At 46.8% G+C, this 13,486-nt stretch overlaps 1 protein-coding gene across 10 annotated transcripts in view; it reads left to right on the top strand.

Moving 5' to 3' along the window:
• The window catches only part of DPYS (dihydropyrimidinase), a 111,215-nt gene that overhangs the window by 81,753 nt on the left and 15,976 nt on the right, over window positions 1–13,486 (top strand). For 3 of the 10 annotated variants that reach the window (XM_051844755.2, XM_051844758.2, XM_051844757.2), the window contains exon 9: window positions 4,592–4,722. The exons of 1 other annotated variant lie outside the window; for it this stretch is intronic. In XM_051844755.2, coding sequence (XP_051700715.1) covers window positions 4,592–4,708 — 117 coding nt within the window. In that variant the 3' untranslated portion in view covers window positions 4,709–4,722. 6 more of the 10 variants (XM_051844751.2, XM_051844752.2, XM_051844756.2 and 3 more) reach the window with 6 other exon arrangements.

Below are 13,486 nucleotides of genomic sequence, written 5' to 3'. Positions count from 1 at the left end.
TAGGCAGTGGTTTTGTCTGCTATGCCACAACGCTGGCCCCTCTAGTTATATTTCAGACACGTTTTTGCCTCTCTCTGCTGAGGTCAGTTAGCCACATGGACAGGGAAATCAGGATATTGGGAAAGACAAAGGTGGGAGATAAAATTAGGCATCATAGCACGTAGATTTAAAGTCATAAATTTGAGACCACAAAAGAGAGTGTGCTAGAGAGGAAAGAGGGCTTAAGGCGGAGCTCTGGGCCTAGCACCCTCAGGTGGAGGAGAGGAGAGAGCAGCAAATGAGTCTGAGAAGGCAGCCCAGTAAGGCAGGAGGCCAGTGAGGAGAGCAGGGACTGCTAGACGGCAGGGGAAGAAACCTGCTCACTTTGTTCAATGCAGAACACTTTGATTCTATTCGTTTGGCAGAGAAATTAGAGAAAGAGCGATGGTTATTTTGTCCAGCACAGAACATTTCAATTCTTGCTTATTTGTTTGAGAGATAGAGACACAAACGAGAGATAGACAGAAAGAGAGCTCTCATCTGCGGGTTGACCCAACAAATGCTCCTGACTTCTGGGATTGAGCCAGGCTGAAGCTGGGTGCTGGGAAGTCAGAGCTTAAGCTGAGGCTCCCACGTCAGTGGCAGGGCCCCTGCAACTTGAGCCATCACCTGCTGCCTCCCAGGATGTGCGTTAGCAGAAGGCTGGGGCAGAAGCAGAATCCGAGCATCAGCGTTGAGTTCAGTAGGGTGAACACCATGTGTGACGCTGCACCCTGTACTGGAGTGCTGGCTTCAATCCTGACTCCCCCACTTCCAACCCCTGGGAGTGCAGCAGAAGATGCACCAAATGCCTGGGCCCCTGCCACCCATGTGGGATACCTGGATGGAATTCCTGGCTCTTGGCTTCAGGCCAGGCCTAGACCTGGCTCTTTGAGGTCATTTGGAAGGAGGACCAGGGATGGAAGTTCCATCTATCTATCTATCTATCTATCTATCTATCTATCTATCTATCGATCTAGGTATCTATCTATCTATGTGTGTGTGTCTCCATGTCTCCCTATCATTCTGCCTCCCAAATGAAAAATAGATCTTCAAAAAAAAAACAAGCAGAGGCCAGCTCCGTGGCTCAATAGGCTAATCCTCTGCCTGCAGCACTGGCACACCAGGTTCTAGTCCCGGTCGGGGCACCGGATTCTGTCCCGGTTGCCCCTCTTCCAGGCCAGCTCTCTGCTGTGGCCCGGGAGTGCAGTGGAGGATGGCCCAAGTGCTTGGGCCCTGCACCTGCATGGGAGACCGGGAAAAGCACCTGGACGCAGCGGCGACTCGGGGGTGAACCAAGACACATTTACCATTGCCACTGGAGAGAAGGAACATGGCTAATTTTCCTAAAAGAATTGTAGGTTAAGGGGCTGGCGCTGTAGCTCACTTGGTTAATCCTCCACCTGAGGCGCCGGTATCCCATATGGGCACCAGGTTCTAGGCCCAGTTGCTCTTCTTCCAGTCCAGCTCTCTGCCGTGGCCCGGGAGGGCAGAGGAGGATGGCCCAGGTGCTTGGGCCCTGCACCCCATGGGAGACCAGGAGGAGGCACTTAGCTCTTGGCTTCGGATCGGCGCAGGGCACCAGCCATGGCGGCCTTTGGGGGGTGAACCAACGGCAAAGGAAGACCTTTATCTCTGTCTCTCTCTCTCTCTTACTGTCTAACTCTGCCTGTCAAATAAAAAATAAAAAAATAAAAAAAAAAGAATTGTAGGTTAAATTTACTTAGAAAGCAAACGTGCACCTGAACTTCTGAATAATGTCAGTGATGGTTTCAGATTGTGCAGACACAGTGTCATTGCTTTTCCATTTTGTCACAGCATCTATTGGGCTTCTAAATATACATAGCATACAATGCCAAGGGCATGAGACGGTGCAACGAGGGAGAGATGTGAGTCCAGCTGTTCCAGAGCTTATGTAACTTTTAAGGATAAGAAAATATTACAAGATTCCAAGTTAGAACTTGAATTACCTTTGAGTCTTGTCAAGTCATCTACCAAAAAGAACCATCATGATGTGTGGGATAGCAAAAGGCCCCTGAAAGCAGGTGGTTCATTTTGACATGGCCCTTGGGCTAATGTCCTGAGGTCGTTCTGGAAGGAAACCAGACCCTGCCCACCCAGAACCTCAAGCACAGATAACGAGTGAGACTGTGTGCAGATTAGACGCAGTGGTCAGGGCTTGGATGTGAGATGGTCAGCGGCACAGCAGTAACCACCCAGACCACTCGGTGGCATGGCTGGCGCAGTGAGTGAGCAGCCAGTGAGCAGTTGTTAGGCACTGGGGGACCTGAGAGCTGTCCCAGAAAGGCAGCCAGCCAAGAGAAAGCCCAGCCTGGAGAACAGCTCCATGGTGAAATGCAACAAAGGCGATGTGAGGCCAACCGGAAAAAGAGGAGAGAAACCTTGGGTAGGGACCTCCCACTCTCCCCGCCCCCACATCTACTGGACTCTGGTTCTGGAGAAACAGCAGTACAGCGGCTCTCTGTGTGCTGGGGAGACAGTGGTGTGGCAGCCTCCCAAGCCGATGATGACGGGGGCAGAGGCAGAAAAGGCAGAGAGGAGAGGGCCACACCCCAGCCCGGGCAAAGGCAGGGCTGACACGAGAAAGGATTCTGATTTGCCTGGTTTGAGCCATGCACTCTCCCAGGGCGTTAAGCTGGGGCAGTGGCAGGGACTCCCTGAGCGACCGATCAGCTTGTCCCTGTAGCAGGAGCTGGAGGTCTGGGCTGTGCAGCCCTGCTGGAGTCACTGGTGCCACCATCAGTTCCCAAGAAGGAGTCCAGAACTGACTGAAAAAGGGACACCTGGAAACCACAAGTAGGAAAGATTCAAAGGAACAGTTGTAGCAGGAGGGAGACATGGTGGGAGCCGAGTGGGGACACATGGCACAGGGGCAGGTGACGCAAATAGCTGCCCTCTTAAGCCACTTTCTCAGCAGTGCCAGGCTGTGGAAAAAGCTGATGATTGAGCTGAAATAGGCCACTGGTTTTGCTGAGTGTGAACTTCAAGAGAGAGCCACAGGCAGGCTCCTTTAAGTGATGAGCAAGAAGGGGGCAAAGGAAGGTGGGAATAAACCTTGGTTCTTTGGCACAGCCCTGGGTTTCCCTGCTCATTGTGTTAGGTGCCCTTTACCCTGCCTTGGTTGCTATATCACACGGCCACCCTGGGCTTCCGAGGAGCACCCCGTGGTCTGGCTGGGAAAGTCTAGCCCGGTGCCGGAAGGGAGGGTGTGGCTAGAGAGTGGGGCCTGTGGGAGCGGAAGGATTCAGATGTGGGTTGGCTGGCAGGGAGGAAGGCTGGGCCCTCATTTCCTGGTGTCTGTGTTCCTAGGGTGAGGAGCACAGGAGAGGGAGGGGATGGAGGGGAGGGAGGCCCAGGAGAGTCTTGGCAGGTGCTCAAAGGGGCAGAGGCATGGCAAGGCGAGGGCAGGGGTCTTCTCCTTTCCAGGGGGCTTGGTGTGCCTTCTGGGGGCTGTGTGTGCTCAGCACGTGTCTGCCGAAGGAGGGATGCCAAGGCCTTGTCTCTGGAAGTTCCCAAACACTGGCAGATGGGCATTGTTCTCCGCATTTCATGGGCAAGGATGTGGGCTCGGAGGCATTCATTCACTTGTCAGTTCCCCATAGCTAGTAAATGGCAGAGGGAGAATTCAAGGTTAGATCTGTCTTATTCTGAAGGCCTCGTTGTTGACCACAGCAGCATATTAGTTTTGGTCGTTACAATGAGACCTGCGGTGGTGTGTGTGTGTGTGTGTGTATATATTTATTTACTAGGATCTTATTATATACTATGCCTTCATCATTTCAACAATCAGTCCTCAGTGCCAGCCTAGAGAGCAGGTGCTGTTACTGTCCCCAGTTGACAACTCAGGTGCCTGAAGCACAGAGTGGAGAAACTTGCCTGGGAGATCTGAGCCCAGAGCCAGTGTTCTTAACCACTGCAGTGTACTGCCCCTGGACTGGTCAGTGTGGCCGTGCACATGTCTACCAACAGTGTGATGGGGCGAATTCCCTTGTTTACGGCATCAGAAGTTCAGAACTCTGTGTGAGCACGGGGATGACTGTAGCCAAGGTCAGCGAAGGGATCTGCTACCTAGTTGGGCACTGGAGAGGTGAGATTCTGCAGCAGCCCTGTTAGACACAGAAGCCATCCGGAAAGTGAAAACACATACCACACACCCCCTCCACTCACGCTGCTACAATCAGAAGCAAAATGCTGAGTCCTAGAGGCACAACAAAGCAGTCTGGGAATGCAGCTGGACTGCAACTGGAAGAAAAAGTAGGACAGTGGCAAGGTTGTAGGACATGGCTGCGGGGCTCAGGGTGGTGAGGATATGGCGGAGACCCCAGTGAACGTGTTCCCGGGCCTTTGTCCGATGCAGATGAATGCTGACAAAGAGGGGGCAGCCGGGGACACAAGGTTGCCAGGAATTTTGGCGAAAGAGCAAAGGGGTCAGGACGCACAATAGATTCACATTCCTTTTTTGCTCTCACACTTCATAAAAGGAGCTGCTCTTAGCTTTCAGTTCAAGAATGCAGTGAATCACAAGAGAGAAAAATCCAATGTTGTGTTTCAGACTTGCACACCTACCCCAGTGGAGCGTGCACCCTATAGAGGAGAAGTGATTTCATTGGAATCCAGAGGAACAAAAGAAGACTCCGTGGCTGGGACCAGGAAAGAGGCCCAGGCCTGAGCTGGGTACTGTTGGTAAGAGAGGGTGAGCACAGGAAGAACTCCTGCATGACAGCGTGTGGTTAGCATGTCCCTCCCTCCCTCCCTCTCTCTCTCTCTTTCCCTCTCTCTCTCTGTCTCTCTCGCCTTTGAAGAGTCCAAGATGAAAGGCTTCAAAGTGATGTAAGAATCAAGGACAGCTGAGCCAAGGGAAGACTGATAAAAACCTGTTGACGCAGAACTTTGGGATGAGCCTTCCAGATGGAAGGAGGCCTTGGGCTGGTGACAGACTCATTCTCTGGGGTAGGAGGAAACATTTATCAGAGTCCTGGAGAATCAACTATGAGCCAGAAGCAGTGGGCTGGTGACTCAACAGTGAGGTCTGTTTCTATACTACTAAAAACGGGGGTTCAATTTCGTGCTCAAACGTTATACACTGATTGAAACTTCATCTGGAAAAAAATGAATTTTCAGATTATAAATGCAACCATATTCCAGAACTTAGCATGAATGAAAAAAATGAATCAAATATTTCTTTGGATAAACAAGAAAATTATTTGATAGTATTTGATGTACTTTATTTCATACTTTTTTGGAAGTAATATAGATATGGTGATTTTTACAAAATATTTGAGTACTTCATTAATTTCCTCTCAGTGTTTTTACATGTGAGGTTTTTTAAGTTTTTAAAAATTTTCTTTTTTGGGACTGGCGCTGTGGCATAATGGGTTAATCCTCTGCCTGCGGCACCAGCATTCCATATGGGCACATTGGTTCTAGTCCCTGCTGCTCCTCTTCCAATCCAGCTCTCTGCTGTGGCCTGAGAAAGCAGTAGAAGATGGCCCAAGTGCTTGGGCCCCTGTACCCACATGGGAGTCTCAGAAGAATCTCCTGGCTCCTGGCTTCAGATCGGCCCAGTTCCAGCCATTGTGGCCTTTTGGGGAAAGACCCAGTGGATGGAAAACCTCTCTATCTCTTTCTCACTGTCTGTAAGTCTACCTGTCAAATAGTAAATAAGTATCTTTTTTTTAATTTTTTCTTTTATTTGAAAGAGAGAGAGGGATATCTTCCATCTGTTGGTTCATTCTCCAAGTGCCCATAACAGCCTGGGCTAGACCAGATTGGAGCCAGGAGCTGAGAACGCAATCTGGGTGTCCCACATTTGTGGCAAGGAGCTGATTACTTGAACCAGCATTTACTGTCTCCCAGTGTGCACATTAGCAGGAAGCTGGAACCAGAAGTGGAGCTGGAACTCAAACCCAGGCACTCCAGTATGAGTCGCTGGCCTCTCAGGTGGTATCTTAGCCATGTGCCAAATGCCCACCCCAAGTCCTTCCTTTTTGAAGCACCTCTTGCCATTATTGTCCATTTTCTTTTCTTCAGCTGTTTTCTGGTTCTGCTCTGCCAGATTCCTCGGGACAGCAGCTTTCCTGTGTGACTTTGGCATCTCTCTAACATTGCTTCCACTGACTTGATGATATCTACATGCTTGGCCAGTTTTGCAATTTGTGATATTTTTTCAGATGTTTCAACATGTGGCAGTCTGCAAAAGACATCAGAGGTTGACCTGATGGACCAGGGTGGACATTGGTTAATTAGGGGAACTGTTGGAGAGAGGACAGCTTTATATACACTCAGGCTTTGCACACTTGTAATTTTGGCAGCCTATGCTTCCCTGTGTAAATGCAAACTCTGTGGCTGCAGGGATTCGGGTAATGGACGCTGGAGTAACAGAGCCCTCGGTACCACCACTTGTCCTCTCTTTCACTTTGGAATGTTGCCAATTTCTAACGAAGCTGTCAAGCCCGAAGTTTCGGCATTTTTTGTCATTTATAGATGATTGGAATTCTTCTTCCCATCCAGAAAGATTTTGTTAAACCTTCAAGGGAGGATCAGCTGGAGAAAGAAATGCTGTTGAATGCTCTAATGTGTCATTAACGACATCTGTGAGGAGCAGGATTAGTGTTTACTGTGATTACAGCGTTTCTGGGAGGTTAGGCTTGAGTTCTGCTCGTCTTTGTGGGGGAGCGTGTTCCACCGAGTTCCTTTCATTCTCTTCAAAGGTAAAATCAGAGCAAAGGCCGCTGCTGTTCCCTTCGCAGTCGAATGGTGTGCACCCGTGGAGAAACAGGCCTTATTTCAAATCTCCAAGATCCTTTAGAAAAAAATAATCGCTCCAGGCCTCTTTGATTCTCTTTCAGAAGCAATTTCTGTCTTTCTCGCTGTGCCTTTGTTGCTGTGTAAGATTGAAGATATAAACGAATATTATTGTGATGGAAGGTTTGTGTGAAAATTCATTGATGATACCTCAGAATACCATCTCTGCTTGTACTAGATTTCTTACTTTGAATTTTTGAAAATCACTTTCTTGTTTAAAGTATTTTTAAGTGCCTATAATTTGTTGAAGGACAGCACTGTGATTTTGCATTTGACTGTAATTAATAAACATTGAGATCTTCATCTTTATATCCTGCTACCCTAGTTACTGGGTCGCCTGAGTAGTGGGATTCTGGGGAGTTGGTTTTGATTGGAGAGTATGATTTCTTGTGAGACATTTGCTTTGGCAACTCATGGAAATTAGCTCCTTGGGCAGACACCGTGTAAGCAGATTGAATGTTCAACCTTACAAGAAGTCCAAGGTCAGTTATTCAGCCACACCGCTGAGTGCAGGGTCCCAGGGTATTAAATGGAAGGAACATGGCTGAGAGGTTGCTGCATTGGTAACCTCCTTCCCTCCTCTTCTTGTCTGTGTTATGATCCCTCTGAGCTGAGAAGCTGAGCTCCTCGTTCTTCTCCTGGGTAGCAAGGCCAAGAGGGATTTTTAAATCATGGAGTAGAGCTGAGTGATTATGTTCCTGTCTGTGCATCTGCCCTGACTTCCTCGCTGAGACTGGGTGATGTGTTTGCACATTTGCAGAAGGGCAGTAGGAATCCAGTTATCCTCCTGGCATTTGTTTTGAGCCCACAGAAGAAAGGTTGGGGAGCTGCACCGGGAGAAGAACCTTCCTGTTTAAGCAAACTACTGCTCTTTTTCCCCCTCAGGTTAAGAAATACGTTAAAATATTGTATTAGGGCCGGCGCCGTGGCTCACTAGGCTAATCCTCAGCCTTGCGGCGCCGGCACACTGGGTTCTAGTCCCGGTTGGGGCGCCGGATTCTGTCCCGGTTGCCCCTCTTCCAGGCCAGCTCTCTGCTGTGGCCAGGGAATGCAGTGGAGGATGGCCAGGTGCTTGGGCCCTGCACCCCATGGGAGACCAGGAAAAGCACCTGGCTCCTGGCTCCTGCCATCGGATCAGCGCGATGCGCCGGCCGCAGCGCACCTGCCGCGGCGGCCATTGGAGGATGAACCAACGCCAACGGCAAAAGGAAGACCTTTCTCTCTGTCTCTCTCTCTCACTGTCCACTCTGCCTGTCAAAAAAAAAATTGTATTATTTCTTTTCCCTCTGTTTTGGTTGGTAGTGGCAGCTCAACAATAGTACTACTAAATTGTCTGCAAGGAAACAGGTAAGTTACTTTTTTACCTAGAAGCCAATCCCCACTCATCCTTTAGGATTTAGTTTACATATCAGATTCTCACTGGCTCCTCAGATCCAACAGGACAGGGTCCGGTTCCTTCATATGCTCCTTTAGAGCAAGAGCCTGCGTACCCCACGTCCCAGCACCACCTGCCATAGCATTACACAGTTGGTGCTCTGCATCTGTGGGCTCCATGTCTGCAGGTTCTGCACCCATGGATTCATTCAACCTCAGCCCAAAAATATTTGAAAAAAATTGCGTTTGAACTGAGCACATACGGGCTTTTCCCCCTTGTTATTACCTAAGCAATATAGCATAGCAATTATTTACATAGTATTCACACGACATTCCGTATTCTAAGTAATCTAGACAAGATTTGTAGTTTATGGGATGATGCAATCAGCTACATGCAAATACTAAGCACTTGTGTGTAAGGAACTTGAGCGTCCCTGGATTTTGGTATCTGTGGAGGATCCTGTGACAATCCTCAGTGGTTGCTGAAGGATGCGTGTAACTACTGCCCTACTTGTCCATGTGCCCCAGGAAAACTCACTCAGGGCAGGGCCGGTCTGGCTCACTAGTATTTCCCTAGCATCTGGTAGAGTCTCTGGCATTTGATGGACATTGGATGAATTTTTATTTATTTTTAAATAAAAGAGGAAATGAAGGTATTTCTGCCAACTTCCTAAATTGCTATAGATGAAATTAGTGAGAGTTCTCAATAAAATAAGGAAAACTTTATGAAATATGTTAGCATAAGGGCATTTTAAATGGAGAGTCTAGGCTCATCTATTTAACAGATGTGTTTGGGAGAATGAAATAGCTGTAGGATTCTGTATCCACCAAATCCTTTGAAATGAATCTGAGAATCTCTTTGTTGCTTTTTATTAGTCTTTGTCAGCAGCATTTTTGTAGAAACATGCATGTAAATATTAAAACAAGGCAATGAAAAAACATGACTTAAGCTATCAGTGTTCAATACCCTATTTTTCAAAATTGCCTCTGGTTTAAAGAGTCAGATTTCTTTGAAATGCAGACAATTGCACTTTTTGTACAAATAGAAGGAATGAGCAGCATTTCCTCCTCTCTAATTTCACTTCCATTGTCTACCACCTCCAACAAATGGCATCATGAATTGTAAAGGAATAAAACAAGGACTCTAAACTTGGCTCCTGTGTTTACCTGAAGTGATATCTTATAAAATTTTTTAAATTAAAATATGAGATTATCAAAACATATAAAAAGCATAACAATATTTATCACCCAGTTTCAGTTTAAGAAATAAAACCTGACCAATGCATGGAAGTCTCCTGCACTCCTCTCCCTGTTTCTTTCCCCTTCCTTTCTCAAGGTCACCAACATCCTCATGCTGGGGTTTTATTCCCGTGAACATTTTATAGCTTTGCTATGTGTGTATGTATCTCTAAGCATTGTTTTGTATGTGATTAAATCTTATAAAGACATTAGATATTATCAGTTTGATTCCTGGTTTTTTGCTGTCAATGTGTTTGGAAATTATTTATTTTTATAAGTTTAGCTATCATGATTTATATTACGACTTCATAGTATTCCGTTGTATAACCATGCCATCATTTATTTACTCATTTTCTTGTTTGATGGGCATTAATATTCCTTTATCTTGCTGTCACGAAGAGTGCTGCTATAAGCATTTTATACAGGCTTCTTTGTGTATATACATGAGACTTTAGGGAAGTGCCTTCAATGTAAGGAGTGGAATGGATCGATGCTAAGGTGGGCACTTTCTCTCCTTCCCTGGACACTGGCAAGCAAGACTTAAGTTCTGCCCTCATCAGTGGTGTAAGAGTTTCTGTTGCTCCACATTATCACCAATATTAGACATTGTGCAATTTATTACTTTTGCCAATCTGATCCATATAGAAGGTATCTTACCAGAGTTTTAATTTGCTGAGCTCCTTTTTGTGGTACAATTGTTATCGATCTTACTAAGCCTTGGTTTCTTCACTTATAAGAGAGAAACAATAAGGATAACAGTGTCTGCCAAGTACCCAAGGACGTTTGAGGATTATGAAGCCCAGATGGTATGGTCAGTGAATGGCTGTGATTGCTATGTCAATGGCAATATGATGAGTTAATAACGTGCTACTCACACACTGCCAAAGTCCTGACTGTTCTCTTTCTGTGCACAAGTTCATCATGCTTGGTAGTGCCAACTCCTTTGGCAGCCACAGAAGCATGGAAGCCAAGAATGGGAGGGCCAAGTGAGAGTGGTTGGAGTACAGAAAGGATGGAGAGGGTCAGTGGGCCTGGTGGCTTGGGGTCCTGACACCCGTGAGCACTGTGAGCAGGGATGCATGCTGAAATTGGGGTGGTGGGGGACATAGCCTGGCTGTTGAGTGATGGCTGCAGGTGCACAGGTCTCAGTGACGGCATGGAGGCAGCTGCATCTGGCGCCCCCTTCTCTCCATTTTCTCTCTGCATAGGAGGCAGCATTGTTTAGGGAAGTGATCATGGGTTTGTCACAGGCGAAAGTTGTAGAAGCTACATTTGAATCCAGTGAGGAAGGTACGTAAACTTCCTAAGCCGTATTGATAAAGAATAATTAATGCCTCCTTTGCACAAGATGGTTGAAAGGATGACTTGAGATGATATATGTCAAGCTCCTGGCTTTCCACCACCATGGATCAGATTCACCTCTTCAGCTTGCCCTTGCCTCACCACAGATCTCGCTCTCTTCTTTCCCATCTACCTTGCATTGATCCTGCTGGAGGCAGAAAAGCACTAATTAGATTTCTTGTGAAATCCCCTCTTGCCCTTTTTGGAAAATTCTTCTTGGACAAATTTTTTTAAAAAAGAGCTGGGGGTCCACCATTTATCAATCACCTACTGTTTATAGAACACAGAAACAAACCCCCAAATTTGGCTGCCACTGCTCCTCAACTGTCTCCACGTACAGTGCGTGGCATCAAGAAGTGCTCAGTAAATCCTGGCTGAAGGAAGGATTCATCTTTAGAATAAAAGGCAATGGAGGAGAGCAGGAGAGGAATAATTCATGAATGCAAAGTGGCCTGTGACAAATCGTCACTTGTGTTCATGGTGAGGACTGCATTTGTCTTAGGAGTTCTCTGTAGACTGCCATAGAGCACACTCCGTAGAGTGTAGTTTGTAAAATAGAAAGGACCTGGGGTTTGGCCTCTGAGACTGCATAGGCCAAGGAGCAGGGTTTGCGTTACAAGTGGCGAGGGTAGGGAAGCAGTAGCGGAGCCTTTTTCAAGAAGTGCTTTTTTGGCCGTAGGAGAAGATGTAGACTTCACAAGCACTCAGGACTTCTGGCTTTTCTTCCTGAGACCTATAAATGTGCTTAGTAGATTCTTGCTGATAACCCTGACCAGGCCCTGGTTAGCTGCCCAACTGGTACCGAGCTCAGAAGCTATCATTCAGTTCTCTCTCCAGCTCCATGAGACAGCCAGTATTATTATTCTTATTTAACAGATGGGAGACTGAGAGAAGTTAAGTGATTGCCCAAGGGCTCCCAGCCAGTCAGGAGTGAATCCTGACCCATCTGACTTCCCATGACTCCCTTAGTGTGTTCTTTAATCAGGACTTTGGAAACTAGCCATTCCTGAGGGATGTACAGTTGTTGATCATTAGATTTCAGAAGGAAATTACAGTAGCTAATAGTCATCAAAAGCATGTAGATTGAAGCCCCAAGCACTTCATGGGAATTAGCTCGTGTAGTCCTTCCAACAACACCATAAGGCGTGGACTGTGACTCCTCATTTTATACATGGTGAAACTGAGGCATGGTGGGAGTTACATCAACTATAACTTCTCAGAACCCAGTTATCACAGGATTGCCTGGAAGGGGTTGCCAAGATGTGTTAAGCCTTTTCAGTAAACAGAATTTCTGAACCATTCAGGCAACACTGGGGAACTACCATCTCATCTCTATGTCTGGCTGCACTCTTCCTCTGGTTAGTACTACATAAAAAGAAGAAGCATAAAAATGACTTTCTAAAGCCAGTGGCCACTGTCATGGAACTGGACTTGGTTCTTTGTTAGAAGTTAAGCATTCAGGTAAGGATGGCTCTCTTGGAGCAACCTGAAGGCTGAGCTCCCTTTCTTTGATGAATCTTATCTACAATAATTAGACCCAGAACTCATGTTTCCTCCCCCTGAACCTGAAGTCAGTGACCCAGATGGGAGGTGAGGAATGAGAGTGACTTGCAGTGTGAACAGGCTCTGGGTGTGCCTCTTCTCCTGCTGGGGCTGGAGAGGGGGTGAGGGCAGCTCCCTGCTGCTAAGCAGGTGCCACAGACCACTTGGAGCCTGGCCAAGGCTAGTCCTGCCAGTCATCCAGGATCTGAGTTTCAAGTTATGTCAGTCTAGCACTTCCTTTCCTGGGCTCTCTCATACCCAAGAGCATCTATGCTATGAGTCACCTCCAGTGATGCTGAGTGGGCTTGGGTTCAGTAGCCCAATGTTAGTCCCCGCCCTGCACCATTTGCTTTTAGGGCTCATGCAAGGTTTAGTTCTGCTGTGAGCTTCCATGTCTTCAGCTACCATAGGAGGAGGTATGCTTGGTTCTGTAGGGGAGAGTTCAAGAGCTCAAAGCCTAGAATCAAATTAGGTTCAAAACTCCCCACTGTCACTTACCACCTATATAACTTAGGCAAAGTGTTTTAAACACAGCCTCACATATCTCATCTTTAAAAGCAGAAATAAGAATGCTTACCTCCTAGTGTTTGACGAAGAATTAAATAGGATAAGGCATAAGCACTTAGCACCATGTTGACAAAAGAAGTCCTCAATCAAAGTTAGCTACTATTTCTTTGAGCTTGACTGTTTTATTGTTTCCTATCAAAGTAGAGTGAACCCAGCTATTGTCAGCTTAGCAACTTTCAGCCTCCTCTGAGTCACAGTTGATGGCCACTGTTGCTCAACAGTACAGTCATAAAACTAAATGAGAAATGGAAAGACAAAGCAAACCCTCCTGAAAAAGAGGTTCCCTAGTGATTGATGGACTATTATCTGACTACTTGCTTTTGGGGTTTCCTGACTTCGAGAGTGGTGAGACCCATTTCCCAGCGAGGGGCACAGAGATGCATTCCCTTGCTCCAGTAACTGATGAATCTCGTGAGAAACAGACCTTAGTGTTTCCATCTCAAATTCTTTCATGAGTCAATTAACCTTAAGTCTTGTGGTCTCATAAGTTAACAATCGGTGAATGAGAGGTCAGTAAAAAATTGGAATTAAAATGTCTCTGCAGTAAACTCTTCTGAATTCATTCATTCATGCTTTCAAA

This window comes from Oryctolagus cuniculus, chromosome 6, assembly GCF_964237555.1.
Source record: "Oryctolagus cuniculus chromosome 6, mOryCun1.1, whole genome shotgun sequence".
In the NCBI taxonomy this organism is placed as follows: Eukaryota; Metazoa; Chordata; class Mammalia; order Lagomorpha; family Leporidae; genus Oryctolagus; species Oryctolagus cuniculus.
The sequence above is the reverse complement of the archived record's forward strand: the minus strand, read 5'-3'. Positions and strand labels throughout refer to the sequence as shown.